Source organism: Chinchilla lanigera, unplaced genomic scaffold, assembly GCF_000276665.1.
Source record: "Chinchilla lanigera isolate Chin_1 unplaced genomic scaffold, ChiLan1.0 scaffold00005, whole genome shotgun sequence".
Taxonomy (NCBI): Eukaryota; Metazoa; Chordata; class Mammalia; order Rodentia; family Chinchillidae; genus Chinchilla; species Chinchilla lanigera.
In genome coordinates, this window is record NW_004955406.1 from 10,669,127 (window position 1) to 10,686,149 (window position 17,023).

The 17,023-nt window shown below is 38.2% G+C and overlaps 1 protein-coding gene across 7 annotated transcripts in view; it reads left to right on the forward strand.

Annotated features, from left to right (window-relative positions):
• Rgs7 (regulator of G-protein signaling 7) overlaps window positions 1–17,023 on the forward strand; it is a gene marked incomplete at its 5' end in the record, with an annotated part of 458,438 nt that continues 441,415 nt past the window's right edge. For all 7 annotated transcript variants that reach the window (XM_013520541.1, XM_005374822.2, XM_005374823.2 and 4 more), the window contains 2 exon segments: window positions 1–117; window positions 834–960. In XM_013520541.1, the coding sequence (XP_013375995.1) occupies window positions 883–960 (78 nt within the window).

The window sequence follows — 17,023 nt, forward strand, 5'->3', positions numbered from 1 at the left end:
CTGCCCTCGCCGCTGCCGGGCGGGCGAGCCGGAGAGCGGACCTGGGCTGCTGCTGCCCGCTCGGCGGCTGGCAGGCTGGACGCTCCTGCAGTTAGGTTTCTGCCCGGGGCGAGTCAGGTAATTGCCCAAAGGCTTGACCTCCCTCCCACCCGTTCTCGGTGCCTGGACACCTTGCGATGCGTTCTTGCAAAGATTAGGCAAACTGCGCCCTGACCGACCAAGTGCAGTGGGGTGGGAGAGGAGAGGAGCCGAGGCTGGCGGCGGAGGCAGGTGAGAGGAGGCGAAGCGTGCACCCAGGCTCTGTGTGGGAGACCCCGGGGAATCGGGAGGAAACACTTGCGCTGGAGAACGAAGCCGGGAGTGGGGGAGGCGCCTGCCCGTGGGAAACTAGACCCAAACCTGGGAGAAAGTGTCTGCCCTGGGTGCAGCCTTTCGGCTGTGCTGGGGAAGCCTCGCTCAGGGGAGGTGCAGGTAGAGAAGTCCCAGTACTGTGGAGTGGTAACAATGGGTTGCTAGGGAGAGCATCTCCTACTTTGTAAACGGAGTGTCGGAGAAAGAAGTCAACTAAAACCGTAGCCACATGACTGTGTCGAACTGGAGGATCGTAATTTGCCACAGTTCTCCAGGGCACTACAGATGTAAACTCATTTTATTTTATTTTAATTTTTAAAAAATCTGTGTCCCGTGTTACTTCCCACCCCTACTCCCCCGGGCCCCAGCTTGTAAGCATGCTCCGGTGGGGTGGGCACTGGAAATAGGAAATGAATTAGGGGAGTTATCCCTCAGAAACGTGACCAGGAGGACCTCACTGAAGTCTCTATAACCCTTTGCAGGACAGACGGGTAATTCTTGCATCAGAGAGCTGACCAAGTTTTGGGTGACATGGCCCAGGGGAATAATTATGGGCAGACCAGCAATGGGGTGGCAGATGAATCACCCAACATGCTGGTGTACAGAAAGGTAAGAGTTGCTTCATTTTCTTGGAAAATGGAAAGCTTGTGGCTTTCTTGACCTTCCCATTCCCCCGAGGTTGTGTCTATCAACTTTGTGGCCTGTGGATTCACAAGTCACCAACGATGACATGTATCCTGGAACATGATCCGAGATTGTCAAGTGACACATATGTGTAGAAACACAGGAAGTGAAGGAGGCCTTCATGTTCCTTTGCTGATCTTACAAAGATTAATCTGTCTTTAGCAATAACAGCAAGTTTGGGTGTCCTGTATATTTTTTTATACGTGATTTAATAGTATCCATATAATTTGTAGACGTTTTTTCCTATACTCTTCCTAAATATTTAGGTTATAATAATTACATGTCTCACTATATTTTAGAAATAAAAATAAGACCACTGTGCAGTTCTGTAGGAAGAGTGAATTTGTATATGTGAATGTACGTGCTTTAATGCTTTTACTCCTAATTTAACAACTGTAGTTGTTGGTTTTTTTTTTTATTTTAGAAATAAAAGGAGGAAAATATTAACAGACCGACAACATTTTACAAAATAGCATAGGATCAGTACAGACATTACAGAGTTACAAACAGAGTGGTAGGGAATTAACAATGCTTATTGTATTACATATTGATATCTTCAATGTAGTTTCTCATGAAAACACATATAGACACACAAAGCTAATCAACCAATGCCTCACTGACAGTTTCTTTCAGCAAGGAAATACAGGACAGTAGAACACCCGTGTTAACTATCCTGCATATACATATATACAAACTTTCTCCTTCTTTCCCTTCTCTTTTCCCATATCCCAGTTTAGTTGTTGGTTTTTTTGTGTTACCCTTATTTTTTACTTAAATTATTTCTATGATTTTCTTATTTTACTTACAGGTATTTATATTCTATTGTCATATGCCATTTGGATAAGTCTTTATATTCCAGAGGGTTTTGTTTTTTAACCACATACAGATATGACAGCTTTGTGCATGTAATGGCAATCCTATCAGAAGTGAACTTTAGATCTTGAGCCACTGTAATTAAGATGTATTTGGATATTGCATGTGCTGCAGAGTGGTTGCTTAGGTAACTTCATTTTGGTTATAATCAACAATCCTCCTAACATTAAGGATGCAGTATTTTTTATGTAACTTCTGCACCAATTGTTTCTATTGCATTTTATACTGGAATAACTTTAGCATATTATCTGGGCTGCTTATTGAGCAAAATTTCTTCAGTTAAGATCAACAGTAGTAGAACGGGTATCATACCTGGAAACTACAAAAATCGTTAAAGGTTTTGATTAGAGGCAGCACACTGAAAAGTCCAGCACGAGCGTTCCTTTGTTTTTTCAGTGAGATCAGAGCAGATCATGAATAAAGATGAAAGGCTCTGAGCTATCTTGACCTGCATGAAATCAGAACTTTTTGTCTGTAGTCCAGAATCATTAAAGGTAATGCTTAATATGTGTTGGGAGGGGGGATATTATTATTGCTTGACATCTTGGCATAATGCTAGCTGTTTTATTCTCCATTCTTATGGACAGCACTATTTTGTGTACCTGTGAACGCAGTTAGATGTGCCTGGGACAACACAGGCATGATGGGAAAGAAAACTTAGGGATTAGTTGACTTTTAGTCTTTTTATCCAAATCAATAAATCCAGGAAATGGTACACTAGAGCCTAAATTATTAGTATTGTATTCCTACAAGGATTGGAATAACTGGGTACTTGCGTGTTCTATATAGATTTGGGACTGAGAAAAAACATTTTGGTGGCAGTTAGTTGCTTTTACATAAGTTAAAATATTTTCTGTTGTTTGGTACAAATCTGAATAGTGTGGTATACAAGATGTGAATTTTAAAATCCTATTTTCTGGGTATATACAAGGGAGAGATTTGGATTTTTGGATGGAAAATTATAGTTGGCTATTTTTTGTTAAGTCAAACAACTGTCCAGTATTTGTTGTTTTTTTCCCTATAAAAGATGGATGGATGAATTGATTGGACACACAACAGTGATCTTAACTAGAAATAAACATAATATGACATCAACTAATATGTCTAATTTAGTGAATTGTCATGAGAACAAATAAAATAAGAAGGCAGGGATTTTAGAAAGTTATTTGATAATTTAGTGTACCTGGCTGTCATGTTGCTACTTTTGACTTTATAAATTGTATAGCCTGAAATTGCTATTAGTTCTAGTTTTAAGTTAACAGACTAGGATAATTTCATGGAGAATCTAATACTTCTTATTTTAAAGTACTATTATTAGTTAAGCTTAGGATTGCTTGTGATATTCATTTTACCCTTTAGTGACCTCTTTGTTTAGGGTTAATGACAAATACCCCTTATTTTTCAGGAAAAATTTCCCTGATAAATCTTCATTGAAAAAATAATCAGATCAGTAAATTTTATGTACAGTGCTCAATTGTGAATAATCCTTTTATTCTATGTAAAAGAATCTTTAATTCTAAAGAATCCTTTAATTCTTTTACTTTTTGAGCATATGTTTTTGCTTTTGTGTGTGTTATAAATAATAATTTATAAATAAATGCCAAATAATTTATAAAGAAATGCAGTTTCTGCACTTATCATTTGCGAGCTATCAAGTCCAACAGCCTAAAGTTTTGTGCACACATACATCATGAATTTCATGTGACTACTGAGCCCCTTGTATTTTGTATAGTTTTTCTATTCAATATCTTCTTGCAGTACCGGGGATTGAACTCACAACCTTGCGCTTGCCAGGCAGGCACTTATGCCACTGAGCTATATCCCCGGCCCTATTCAATATCTTCTTAATAGAGGCCAAATTTTATATAGTTGGGGAAGGATATAGGCTGGATATAAATATAAAATAGGATATTTTGCCTGCTCCATCTTCACAAAAGAATAGGCAGTGTATATTACAGTGCTTATAAATTAGGAAGTGGATCAAAGGCTTAGAAAACAACTTCAGTCTTAACAGTACATTGCTCAATAAACAGCAGAGAACAGAGAGAGGAGTTCTGTTTTATTGGCTCATGTAAGCTGTTCATTTCTGCTTCACTGCTGAAGTATAGTTCTTGAAAGCTGTTCTGAACTAGCAGCATTCCTGGAATTATCACCATCTCCTTCTCTCCCCTTCCCCCAGACCACATCTTGTTTACTTACTGACCAGGATTCTCATCCATAGTCACGGTATGTATGTGATGCTTTCATTCTGTCTTCATAGGCCATGAACAAATCTTATAAACACTCCTAGGAGAGACAGGAAATAGTGAATGGCTACAGAGTAGGATACACAGAAAAGCTGGATTGCGTGAATTTCTTGTTTGTCTGATATCTCTTTCCATCACAATTATCCTTACGTAGTTTGTAGAGGTTCCTCCAAATAATGAAAAAATCCAGGAGTCTTTTTTTCCCCCCCTCTGGAGAAGTCTAGTGCTTTTATGGGGAAAAATCTAGTAGACAAAACTCACTGGGGCCAAGTGAACACAGCCATGGTGAAGGCTCCAGCCACAGGAAACCTGCCTTGTGATCAGGGCTGGTACCTGCAAGTCCGTTTTAGATATTTGAGAGTAGCTTTTGGCTTAATATGAGGAGTCTCTGTAAAGTTCATCTGATGTCAGAGGCACATTTTAAAGATCCCTGTGGATGAAATATTTGGCTTACCAATTCTCTGACTTATCATACTGCCTTTTTTAGTGCTTATGCTGTTTTATGCATGAGGATGTCTGATTTAAAGATGCATACCATTTTGGGGCCTGAACATTTTTATTCCTGGGGATTTCTAGGCTCCCTTCAGACAGGTGCTAACTAGATGGGGAACTAGAAGTAATTTCCTTGAGATTCAGCTAACTCCCACTTGCCTTGGATCCCGACCAGCTTCTTGAAGCATTTGGAGGTGACAAGTCAGAACTGAGTTTCATTTTGGGTTGATGGATCTCAAACACTATTCCCAGGATTGCTCTGCTTTGTCAGAAACTCTTATTCATGGGGCAGCACTGGCTGTAAAGGATAGCCAGGCTGGAACCCGGAGTACAGAGAGTCACACTCCAAACTTGGTGTCTGGCCAGCATGTGGCCCACTAGACAGTGTACATCACCTTAATCTTACAGCTGACACTCTTGCACTGGAAAAGCAAAATTTCTAGAGCACCTTGGGACCAGTGTTTCAAATTGGCTGTAATGCGGGCTTCTCCCTAGCAGGAATGCTTAAAACGTCCAATAATTTCTGATATTATTGCAGCAACTGTTTATGTTCCAGCTGTCAGAAAAGAAAATGAGAATGTTTTCCTCGCTGATTATCTTCCTGAAGCAAACATGCTTTTGGAGATAACAAACCTATCACATTCACTGCGTCCCTCTCCTCCCTCATCTTTCCTTCATGCTACTCTTTTCTCTTTTTCTCCTCTCTGTCTTCTATCTAGTTATTCCCCTTTCATTTCTTTCTTTTAATTTTTTCTTCTCAAAACAGGCATAAGGCTAAAGATACTATTCATTTTAGTTGTAAAAGAGAAAACAGTGTCTTTTATAAGTCACACTCTCTTTTGGAGAAGAGAACAAATACAACCTTCTTTCGAGACCTTCTGTGTACAGATATTTAACCAAGTCCTTCTGAATGTGGCATCACGTCGTGGTAGTGGCACAAGGTTAGTATGCAAGGGTTAAGCCTACTTCATCCTGGAGTGGCAGCATGGGACTGCTGGCCTTTCTTCCCTGAAGGACAAAGGTGGCCAATGCCCCACTGGGGAGGTCACTATGCTGATGGGCTTGACCTAGATATTTTTGAAATGTGTTTCTGAAGTCAGTCAGATCTGATGTACCTGAGAGAAAGAAGGGGCTTGATTTCTGAAGAAGAAGGGCCACAGATGTTGCAGGTCTCGTGGTGAGTTAGCCACCATTTTCTGCATGGACTCAGAGCATTTGTCTTGGCAGCATTGCAGATCTGGTCAACCTTGAGAGTGTCATTTCTTTGTGACTCAATTTCCCTTGTAAAACATAGTCTGACTTTTAAACCTTACTTGTCGTGGTCTAAGTTTACAACATGTTAGTATAGTGGAGCCCATTCATTCACAGTGACAGCAACATAAGGGCCCATAGAAAAAGAAAGGATGAGTGTACATAGGTCATTACAAAAGACAAGGCCCTTTAATCCCTCAGATTTCTAAATTAGGGGCTCCGATGGGAGGCAGGTGCCAATAGAATTGTTTTAACATTTCTGAAAAATTCTGAAGTACAGTATCTACTTTAATCAGATTATGTGAAAGAACTTTCTGAAGCAAGGGATATTGACTGCCATAACTATATTCAGACCTGTCTTTCCCATAGTGAAAGTGTATACACTGTCCCTCAGTGAGATTTGCCCTGAGATAGGACAGGATCATCAGCTATGAGGCATCCACTGAGATGCAGATAGAAGCATTTTATGGGTGGTGCTTTAATGATGAATTTTGCATAATTAACTTGAGTTTGAAGTAGAAAAGCCTGTGGCAGTTGAGCTTTTTCCTCACTCGTTGTTGCTTATGAGTGCTGTTTATGGGATTAAAATAAGGATTTGAGGCTCAAATTTTATTTCCTTCATTTCCCATCTCTAATCTCTCTCAATCTAATTGATTAGAGGAAAGCACAGATATATAGAAGAGAAGCTATCTAGGGATTTTATTGCCTTCTAGTAGTCTTTGTGGTTCATTGACTGATGGAAAGCAGGATATTTTTAGGTGCTGCAAGTGATAGAACATGATCACTTCAGAGAATATGGACATATTTTGGATTTGGATAGGTTAGTGACCTAATCAGTATGAAATCATTTTGTTGTTTTTTTTTGTTTGTTTGTTTTTTGTTTTTCTTCTGGTACCAGGAATCGAACTCAAGACCTTGTGCTTGCCAGGCAGGCACTTTGCCACTGAGCTAAATCCCCAGCCCCTCAGTATGAAATCTTGAAAAAAGTGTTGTGGAAAATAAATAAGAGAATTGACTCTTGTTTCCTAATCCATAGTAGTGGTGAGACATTTGAATGTCAGACTTACAAAGACTTCTGTCCGACGAAATATCAATCTAATTATAAGGTAATTGTAAGTGATAGAGTGATACCTACTTCCTTAGGAAGAAAGGGCCCTGCTTCTTTCTGCCACTTGCCCAAGGCGATGTAAAAATATTACTTGCTGTCTTTGTAATTCCCTTTGTCTTGTGTCTAACTCAATTAACTAAGGTCTGGGAACCCTGGAACTCTAACAGATAATCATGGATTTCCTTGTGGCTCTGTGAAATTGCCTCTTGGTCTAGACTAGAAAATATTTTGGCTGAGGGTCCTACCTGGAAAGATAAATTGCTACTCTGTCTTTTGGAAAATAATGTGTAGGAAAATGGCAGCTTTGTGAAATTAGGTGGGTTTTTAAGAAACTGACAGTTTTAGTTGTGGTCTTTCCTGGTGATTAGCAAGTAAAGGTTTTCTTAAGGAGACAAGGTGCTGAAATGGGAAAAGAATGTACACTTGGTCTTAAGGCTCAGCTCTGCCACTGTTTAGTAGTGTGAATGTGGGTTAAAGACCTGATTCTTTTCACTATTGTTTCCTTCTCTGTGAAATGAGGAAAAGTGTATATATATATATATATATATATATATATATATATATATATGTGTGTGTGTGTTTCCTGCATAGGGTTGTTTAATGATGAAATAAGAGCCTGGCAAAAGTGTCTTGCATAGAAGATATTGAAAAAAATGCCGGTTACTCTAATTAATATTATCAGATTATTGTTTGACAAGTCATTAAATTCTCTATGTCCACCATGCAAGACAAGGTAGGTTGCTGTATTTTTAGATTCAGTGAAAACGGTGAGCACCTCCAGTCATATCTTTCAGTAGTATAGAGGTGGATTCTAAAGGAAGCTCTGATAGTACTATTTTCATGACACTTGCAATGTCCCATTTTAAATGGTTTAGTCTCTGCAGCTAGCTTCTTCTGCTTATTCACAGTTGCATCTTACATGTGTTTGACATCTGCACAGTTCCTTTGATGCTATGTAAACTAAGCAAATCCTTAGGATGTACGAATTTCAGAGGGGACAGGAAACTCAGAATTTATCTACCCTTTCACTTTGCAGATTATGAGTTTTAGAATCAGAGAAGTAATGTGATTTTTGTAGGGTCATGCAATTTGAATTCAGGTCTTTATTTGTTATTTGATGTGCTTTCTCCAAATAGACAAACAAGTACAATAAATCGTGTTTGTAGTTCAATGTCCACGAGTAATTAACATCCTGATTGCTGCATGGATGTCCATGAATTACACCAGAATATCTAATCACCTACTCTAAAAAGATTAGATGTCTCTTCTTCCTTTGACCTATAATTTAGCTCTAGAAACCCCAGGAGTAATCAAATTGCAGACTTAGTTTGACCTGTTCAGCTAACAGTTCTCTTCCTACTTGACTCTGGCTGGAAGTACGACTGGGCTCTAAAACTCCAGGTTTTGATGCCGAGTGAATGGCAGTCTTGTCCAGTGTAACTTTCTGTCATGATGGAAATAGGCTATGTGTGTACTGTCCAGTATTGTAGCCACTTGCCACAAGAGGAAATTGAACACTTGAAATGTAGCTAGGATTACTCAGGATGTGAATTTTAATTGTACTTAATTTTAAGTAGTTCAAATTTAAATTTCCATGTGGGTAGTGAATATTGGATTTGATATGGAATAAAGGACTTTGGAAAAACAGCATCAAATGCAAGAGAAGACATAAAAGAATAGGTTTTACTTAAATATGTGGCATACCGTATTTAAAACAAGGGAATATTTGACAAGTACTTTTAAGAAAGAATATAACAGAAGTAAATTTTTCAAGGAAGACTGTGTCCTGACGAGACAATGGTAGATATGATAAATGGCATGACAGTTTACTCAGTTTATTTTTTGCTGCTGTTGAAACTTTCAGTGGTCTGAAGTGGGTAGCTCTGCTGAGGGCAGGTGATTCAGATTGTCTTTCAGCAAGGAAAAAAACCATACACACACTGTGACTGTACAGTGCAGGGGACTACCATGATTTGCTGATGTTGAAGGGATTTTAACTGATCTCTGCTTAGTATCATCTCAGAGATGCAACACAGCCAATCCAGTTCCTGACAAGACTGAAGAAGAACCCAGAAGATTCTGGGCAAAAGGGGTTAAAGTGATTGGGATATGTTTTGACAGCTTAACATTAGGGTAAAAGGCAATGTATACCTCTCATCTTACTTTTTTTTTTTTGGTACCGGGAATGGAACTCAGGGCCTTGCGCTTGCCAGTCAGACACTGCCCCTGCTGAGCTACATCCCTGGCCCTCATCGTGCTTTTATATCTCAACACTTTTTAATGGAAGACAATAGTCCATGCAGAGAGAAGCAATGGAGGGTCAGAAGACTAAGTGAGAAAGCCTGGAAGTGAATTCTGACCGCAGCCCTGCATAACTGTATGAGCTTGAGCATGTTTCTTAGTCTCTCCTGGTTTCCTTGGATGAAAAAACCTTGTGAAAGGCTTACTGACGAGTCAGCCCCTAAGTGTCCCCAGGGATGTTAGGGGGTTAGAAATCCAGCTGATTGCCCCTCTTGGATCGTTGCTGGAAGATGCCAAGAACAATGCAAGTCCCTGTGCCCTTTGTCAGCCACAGAAATCTCTCAAGGTCAGCTACACTGATTCAGTAGAAAGTTTTTCTCAAGTCCAGAAAGGTATGGAAATTTTTTGCCCTTAATACTTAAGATGATGCAGGCTAAATGGTTTTGAAGAAAATAAATTACTGACAAGAGTATATGCATTCCTAATATTAACACATATTGATAATATTTTTGCTAATATTTCGCTTTCAACCTTTCTAGGTTCATTTCCTCTGGAAATCAGGGTCTTTCACTTGTTCTACACTTAGCATGCTATTTTTAGGCTTTTGGTTTATTGTTGATTGTTGAGGCTTACTACATGTCAGGTCTTTCACATATATGATCCATTCTCCTAAAAATCAGTGATGTGTGTTGGCTGTTAGTATTCTATTTTTCCTAATAAGGAAGTACAAAACTGACTCACGCAGACAATGGCTGACTAAGGTTGCTCAGGAATTAGTGGCGGAGCTCGTGAGCTCTGCGAGGGTGGAAACGCCTGTTTTACATGCCTGTGTTATAGCCCCTCCAACACTGGCCCAGAATAGGTGCTCCTGAATATTGTTTCATAAGTGCTCAGAGGAATTGAATGCAAAATTAATGAATGCCTACAACTGGGCTAAAAACCCTTCTCTTGCCTCTTTGGTGTGTGGTTGTCTAGATAAATTAGTAAATAGAGACAATACTCAGAATTCAGTTCCATTCATAACGTACACTACACATCCAGCCTTGGCTGTGTATTGAGGGACTGTGTGTGTGTAAGTACAGGGGATAGTGCTGAGGACTGTGCAAGCACAATCTGAGCCATCACAGTTTATCTTACAGCTGTGAACACGGATATCACCCAACCTAGCAGAGGGTGATTTGTGCCACCAAAGGGAAGGAATTGGGTGATAGGAAAACTTACTTATTTTTGCTTTTCTGGTTTTTGAAATAATTAGTATGTTGACCTCTATCTTCGGGTTGCAGTTTGGTGCCTAGCACGGTGTCCAAAGTCTAACAGCTTTTGCCAGTAAGGACTTAATGAAACGACTAAATTGAGCTAAGTGAATGCTGAAAATCCTCAGCATTTTACTGAGACAGACTTAATATCAGACAACTGTCGATCTTTTTGCCTACAAAGCCAAATAGCTCTTCTCGTAGGCCCTCAATCAGGTCTTGCTAGTTCTGGCGACTCAGGATAGTGAGACTCTTTGAATTAGGTAGTAAAAAAGGTGGAGAAACATACTTCTTCTAGGTGGAGAAACATACTTGTTAAACTTAAGGGCTTACAGTCTGACTGCCTGGGTTAAAATACATTTCATACCAGCCAAATTACTTTGTCTCTTTGTGTCTCAGTTTCTTTATTTGTAAAATGTGGATGGGAATAATAGGTTATTGTTAGGATGACCTGGATAGTGCATGTAAATCTTTGATAAGTAAGAATCGTTAAATGTATGTTAATATTAATTATGAATGTCCAAAAAAACCCAGACGGAGTTTCCCCACAAATGGAAGTGAGGACATGGAAGCAGCCTTTCCTTTTACAATTTTTCCTCCTTTGACATATTTTAGAATCTGTTGCTCTTTATTGGCTCTTGATATTTTGTTTAAAAATGTTTTATATGATCAAATTACAATAAGTGGTACTTAAAGTTTTATACTGTGGCATAGTTCAAACGCATGAAAGAGTAGAAGAGCATTATACAGACTTTCATGTGTCCGCTGTATAGGGTCCACAATTAACCATAGGTAAATCTTGCTTTGTTTATACTTTTTCACTTCTGCTGTTCCCAGTTGATTATTTTAAAGCAAATGCTAGAAAATATATCGGTTAGGAATTCTTAGTGTGTATCTAACTTATTCTAATGTATCTAATAAATGCTATAGTGTGTATCTAATTGATGTTTAAAGAAGATGCAGGTAAATAACTTACTATCTTGGCTCTTCAGGGTAGTGACACAGCTTAGTTTATGAGCTTTAAGTATTTGTTCAAATGCACCCATTCTTTTTCTCTTTTCTGTGGTAAAGTATAAATACTATAAAATATACCATTTTAATGGTTCTTACGTCTATAGTTCAGTAGCATTTAGTGCAGTCACGTTGTTATGCAAACATCAGCAGGATAGCCCATCTCTAGAACTTTCCTCATATCTTATACTGAATCTCTGTGTCCATTAAACAGTAGCTCCTTATTCCTCCTTACACCTGGCATCACCTTTCCACTTCCCGTCTCTATGAATTAAACTTATCCTTTTTTAACAGGCTTATTTCATTTAACACATCCTAAAGATTCATCCATGCTGTAACATGTGCCCCAAATTCTTTTTAGTGCTGAATAATATTTTTTTGTATGTTTGTACCATGTGTTGTTTATTCTTTAATTGATCAATGGGCACTTGGATTACTTACTCCTTTGGCTATTTTATCTAGTATAGTAACGGACATGGATGTGTTGATATCTTTTCAAGTTCCTGCCTTCAGCTATTTTGGCATGGACCCAGACGTGGAATTGCTGGATCGCATGGTACTTAGATTTTTGAGGAACTACTACACTGTTCTCCTTAGTGATTATACCATTTTTGTTTCCACAAGCAGCTCACAAGTGTTCCAGTTTCTTCACATTCTCGCCAGCGCTGTTTTCTGTTTTTTGGTTTTATTTTACCAATACTCTTCCTAATGAGTGTACCCTAGTAGTTCACTGGGACTCTGATTTCATTTTTCATAACAATTGAGTTTCTTTTCATGTGCTTCTTGACAATTTATCTTGTTTGGAGAATCTGTGAACTTTATTTTAAAAGAAAAGCAGGTTGAAGTGTCCTCAATTAGGAAGAGTTTTGCCCTAGAGACTATATGACCACTTAGATTTTTATCTAATTTATATTCTGATATTTTTATTTGGATTTATTTTTTTTTTTTTTTTTTTTGGTTTTTCTCCGGTACCGGGAACTGAACTCACGACCTTGCGCTTGCCAGGCAGGCACTTTTGCCACTGAGCTAAAACCCCAGCCACTATTTGGATTTCTGATCCAGCTTTTTATAATGGGAAGGTCTTTAAAGTCTTTGTAAATTTTTAAATTGCTTTTCATTTACTTATTAGCTCAATATCAACTGAGGAAAAATGAACTCTCAGCTATAACCTACTTTGTAATTTTATTAGTAATTGAAATAATTTCATGGAGGACTTATCCCATCTTGTAGCACTCCATTTCACTAATATTATTCTCCTTTACCAAAAGCTCCCTTATTACCATTGAGTATTAAGATGACATTTGTTGAATTTCTTGATAGGGATAGTATTTTTACCTACAGGTGTGGTGATGGGTTTAATACTTTCCTGTTCTGCTTTGGATGAGCTTATAATCATGTCCACTAGTTCCCACAAGACTTATTTCTAGCTGAGTGATATCAAGGTATTACAAGAGTTAAGATTTTCTGCCTGTTTTAGACAACATCGATTTGAATCTAGGTTCTGCCACCAGCTGTACCGTGGTCAAATTACTAAATCTCTCTAAGTCTTACTGTCCTTCTCTGCAAACTAGGGCAGTAACCATACCTGCCTCATAGAGTGACTGTGAGGATTAAATGAGTAAAGAGTTAGCGCAGTGCCTGGCACACTATAAACACAATGATGCTCATTGTTATTGGCTTTGTCTTCTCCTATTCTTTCTCCTCCCTCCTTCTTTTCTTCCCCCTTTCCTTCTTTTCTCTTCCCTTTTTCATTCTCTCCATCTTCCATCATAATGTTTAACATGTTCATGATGGGGCCATACATGCATGACTGCCCTGTCATTTGGCTTGTACCACCCAGTGGGAATGTTCCAGGCCACCTGGTGGGATCGTCATGCATATACCATGGGTGGCTCAAGCCAGCAAGAATGTGTTAAGGAAGAACCAGTACACAAAACTTGATATAATCTTTTACACTGAACGCTGCAGTTTTTATAATTATCAAATGAATTATGTTTCTCCATTTACATTGCATATTTACATACACAATCACATATATATGAATATCTGCATAATGTTAATAATTTCCATTTTACACACAGGTTTCATAGAGGTTAAATGACTTGTCCATAACACATCTAGCAGCTTGCAGACCTGAAACTCAAACTGGCTCAGGGTAACCTTAGATGAGTCTCTTTCTCTGAACCTCAGTGGAAAGTGGGGAAGAGGATTCTTGCTTAACAATGATGTTGTAAGGATCATCTTTGACAGCCCAGGAAGCCAAGCTCTGATCTGCCTTGTAATGATGGCATGGTACCTGCAGAATGTTTCTTCGACCTTTTGTGTTTTATTATGTAAAGTCTGGGTCACAGCAAGTAATGCTGACATAGTGGATGTCCTCCAGATGCTGTGTAATTCAAATTCAGTTTTCTGTACTAACTGGTGTGGCCCACGTGGAGGACCCCAGCTCAGAGCCCTTCCTGTGAAATGGGCTTTCATCTCCCCTTTGCCTTTTGTTCTGTTACCACTTCATGTACCACTCCTGTCATGGATGTCTGGTTCTTTCTTCTGCCTCTTTCCTGCTCTGTCTTCTTGCTTCTTCTTTTTTTTCAGCTCCAAGTCACTACCTAGCATTTTTCTTTTCTTCTAATTCCTGTACTTTTCTCTTCTGCTTATTTTTATCTTCCTATTCTTAGCTTTCAAGTTTCAGAATGAAACCTCAGTAACTGACCCTTGGGGGTGATGGTATTGAGAGAGAACTCCTGAGAGACAGGAGGGGACCTGACAGTGCATTGCCCTTATTTACAGTTTTGTTCAATCTCTCTATCGTTTTATTCTCAATGCCTTTGATATTAGACAATAGTAGACTCTAGAGCATTCACTCTATTCTGCAGAGAAGAAAGGGATGCATTTGATTATAACCAGAGTAGTGTAGGAAGATAATTTCAAATGGGTCTCTCCATTCATCTTAGATCCTGGTGTTAATGCATTATTTATTCTTTTCATAATACTTCTTTTAACTGATCTGAAGTTCCATGTATTAAGTCTTAGTATAGATCATTTGTGATGAGAATTGTAATGACTTCAATCAAAAGCATTTTCTCTCGTGGAAATGGGTTCTAACTCTCCTCATTAACTAGCATTATCTGTGGTTTTATAGCTCATGTGATATTCTTGCTTTGAATGTCTATTAGAAACTAATTTTTTTACTTCTCCATATTGATTTGTTTGACTGAAAGCTCCGGGTCACTTTTTAAAATGGATAAACATCTTTGTCTTTTATATTTCTTTTTTTCTTTTATAGTAATAGCACTCTCCATTTTCATCTAAACACTTGGCCACTAGAGTAAAGATCATATGTTCCAGGCTCACTAGCACCCAGGCACAACCATATGATAGATTCTGGCCGATGGGATGTGAGCACACGGGAAGCAGTGTCTAGGAAGTGCCTTTGGAGGGAAGGGAGGTAGTTACTTTCCTTCCCTTATTCCTCCCAGCTGAAATGTAATCATCCTGCCCAGAAGGCAGAAGTTGTGTATTCCTGATAGCAGGACAACACGAGAGCAAACCTGGTTTCTTGATGATTATGGAGTCACTGTACTGGCCTGATCTGCCCACAAAAACTTTTATGTAGAAACTCGTCTCTTCTCTGTTTTGGACTGTCTATCACTTGCAACTAAATTGAATTCTAAGTAATTGAACAGCTATATCCGATGGCTTTTATTTTTCACCTTTAAGATACTCGTTTAAAGGACTCAAGCTTTCTTTAGAATATTAATTTTTAATTTTATTTTAAGAGGAATATGCTGGCTTTTTAGGAAAAATCTAGCTTCTTTTAAACAATTTAATTAAAAGACTCTGACTTAGATTCTAAATTTTGTTCAATTTAATTTAGCAAATATTTATTGAACAATTATACAGAAGACAATTTTCTAGCAGTGTCAGGGGATGAAGAATCAGTCATGATAAAACAAATTCTTTGTGGGAGGACCACACAATCCTCAAAGTAGAGAATTAACTGAATTACAAGTAGTTTTTATTATGTGTACCTATACTTTATACATCTATAGATATAGATATATAACATAACCTCATAAAATTGATGAACTAGTTATTGAATTTTTAAAAATTCTTTTTTTCTACAAGCAAATTCAAGTATAGAAAGGTGACCATTTCCCCATGTCAAAAATAGGAGCAAATAAAAGTACTCTGATTCATTCATTCACTCATTCAACTAACTATTCTAGAGATAAGAAGAAAAACTTTAAAAATGTTTAACTTTATTTTTTAACGTAGAAATTGATTATTGATTTATAGGCTATGTAACTAAAGGTGCTCTTTTTGTTTTGTCTACTTATTTGGATGTTTAGCTGATTTAAAAATGGCATCATTTTATATAGTAAAGTAAAACCTGTTTAGAGTTATAGAGATAGGTCAGCACTACATAGATTTACATGAAAATTATATTTGAACACTGTTTTGTAGGGGGCCAACCTGTGAGCTTGTACCTGACCAAAGGGCAAGGAAGATGAAACACAGAGACAAAGAATTAGGGTAAAATCTGGCGGTGGGGGGGCCAGGGAACTCTTGTCTTCCTTCGACAAAGAGCCCTAAGTGACTGGCACACCTTGGGTTTATTCACTCAGACATGGGCGCAAGCAGTAAGAGTGAAAGAGGATGCATCTTTCTCCCACCACCCATGAATATATCTGAGTAAACAGCGGGATCTCAGATGTATTAATTTCCCTGCAGCACGTCATGTACGCTGCCTTTCTCTCTAGAGCTCACAGAGGAGGACCAGTTAGGCTTTAATCTTCTTATTGGATCTCCCACACTATTTTATGTTTAGAAGCATTTTATTGTGCATATTTATGAAAAGTAGTATGAATTGCCTTGCTTAGTATGGCCTTCATATAAATTGTGCATCATCAATTATGGTGATGGTGAGGGGTTGTATTTTATTTATTTATTTATTGCTGTAACTGAAGCATTTTGATTAATTAATTTTATTGCTACACTTTAGGTACACATAACGATCACATTCATCATAGGAAATTTCTGTACCTGTACATAATATATCTTGATTCTTCTTTTTCCCCATTCTCTCCCCTTCCCTTCAACCCGTCTTCCCCTTTTTATTTACAAAAGCTTTGTTTTCATTTTTTCCTTTACTCTTTTTTCTATTTCCCCCTCCTTCTCCCCACTCCCTAGTTCCCCTTCCAATATGAAAATTTTCTTCATATTTCACAACATCTAGTACGCATTTTGGTCCTTAATTATACTTTCAGTTTCTCACATCAGAGAAACCATGCAATATTTGAACATGTGTGTCTGATTTATTTCACTTAAGAGTATGGTCTCCGGGTACATCAATTTACCTAGAAATGTCTCAAAATTATCCTCATTTATGGCAGACTAGTAATCCACTGTGTAAAAAAACATCTTTTTTATCCATTCATTGGTTGATGGGCATTTGGACTGTTTCCAAGATTTAGCTATTACCACCTGTACTGCTATAAACATGAGTGTGCGTA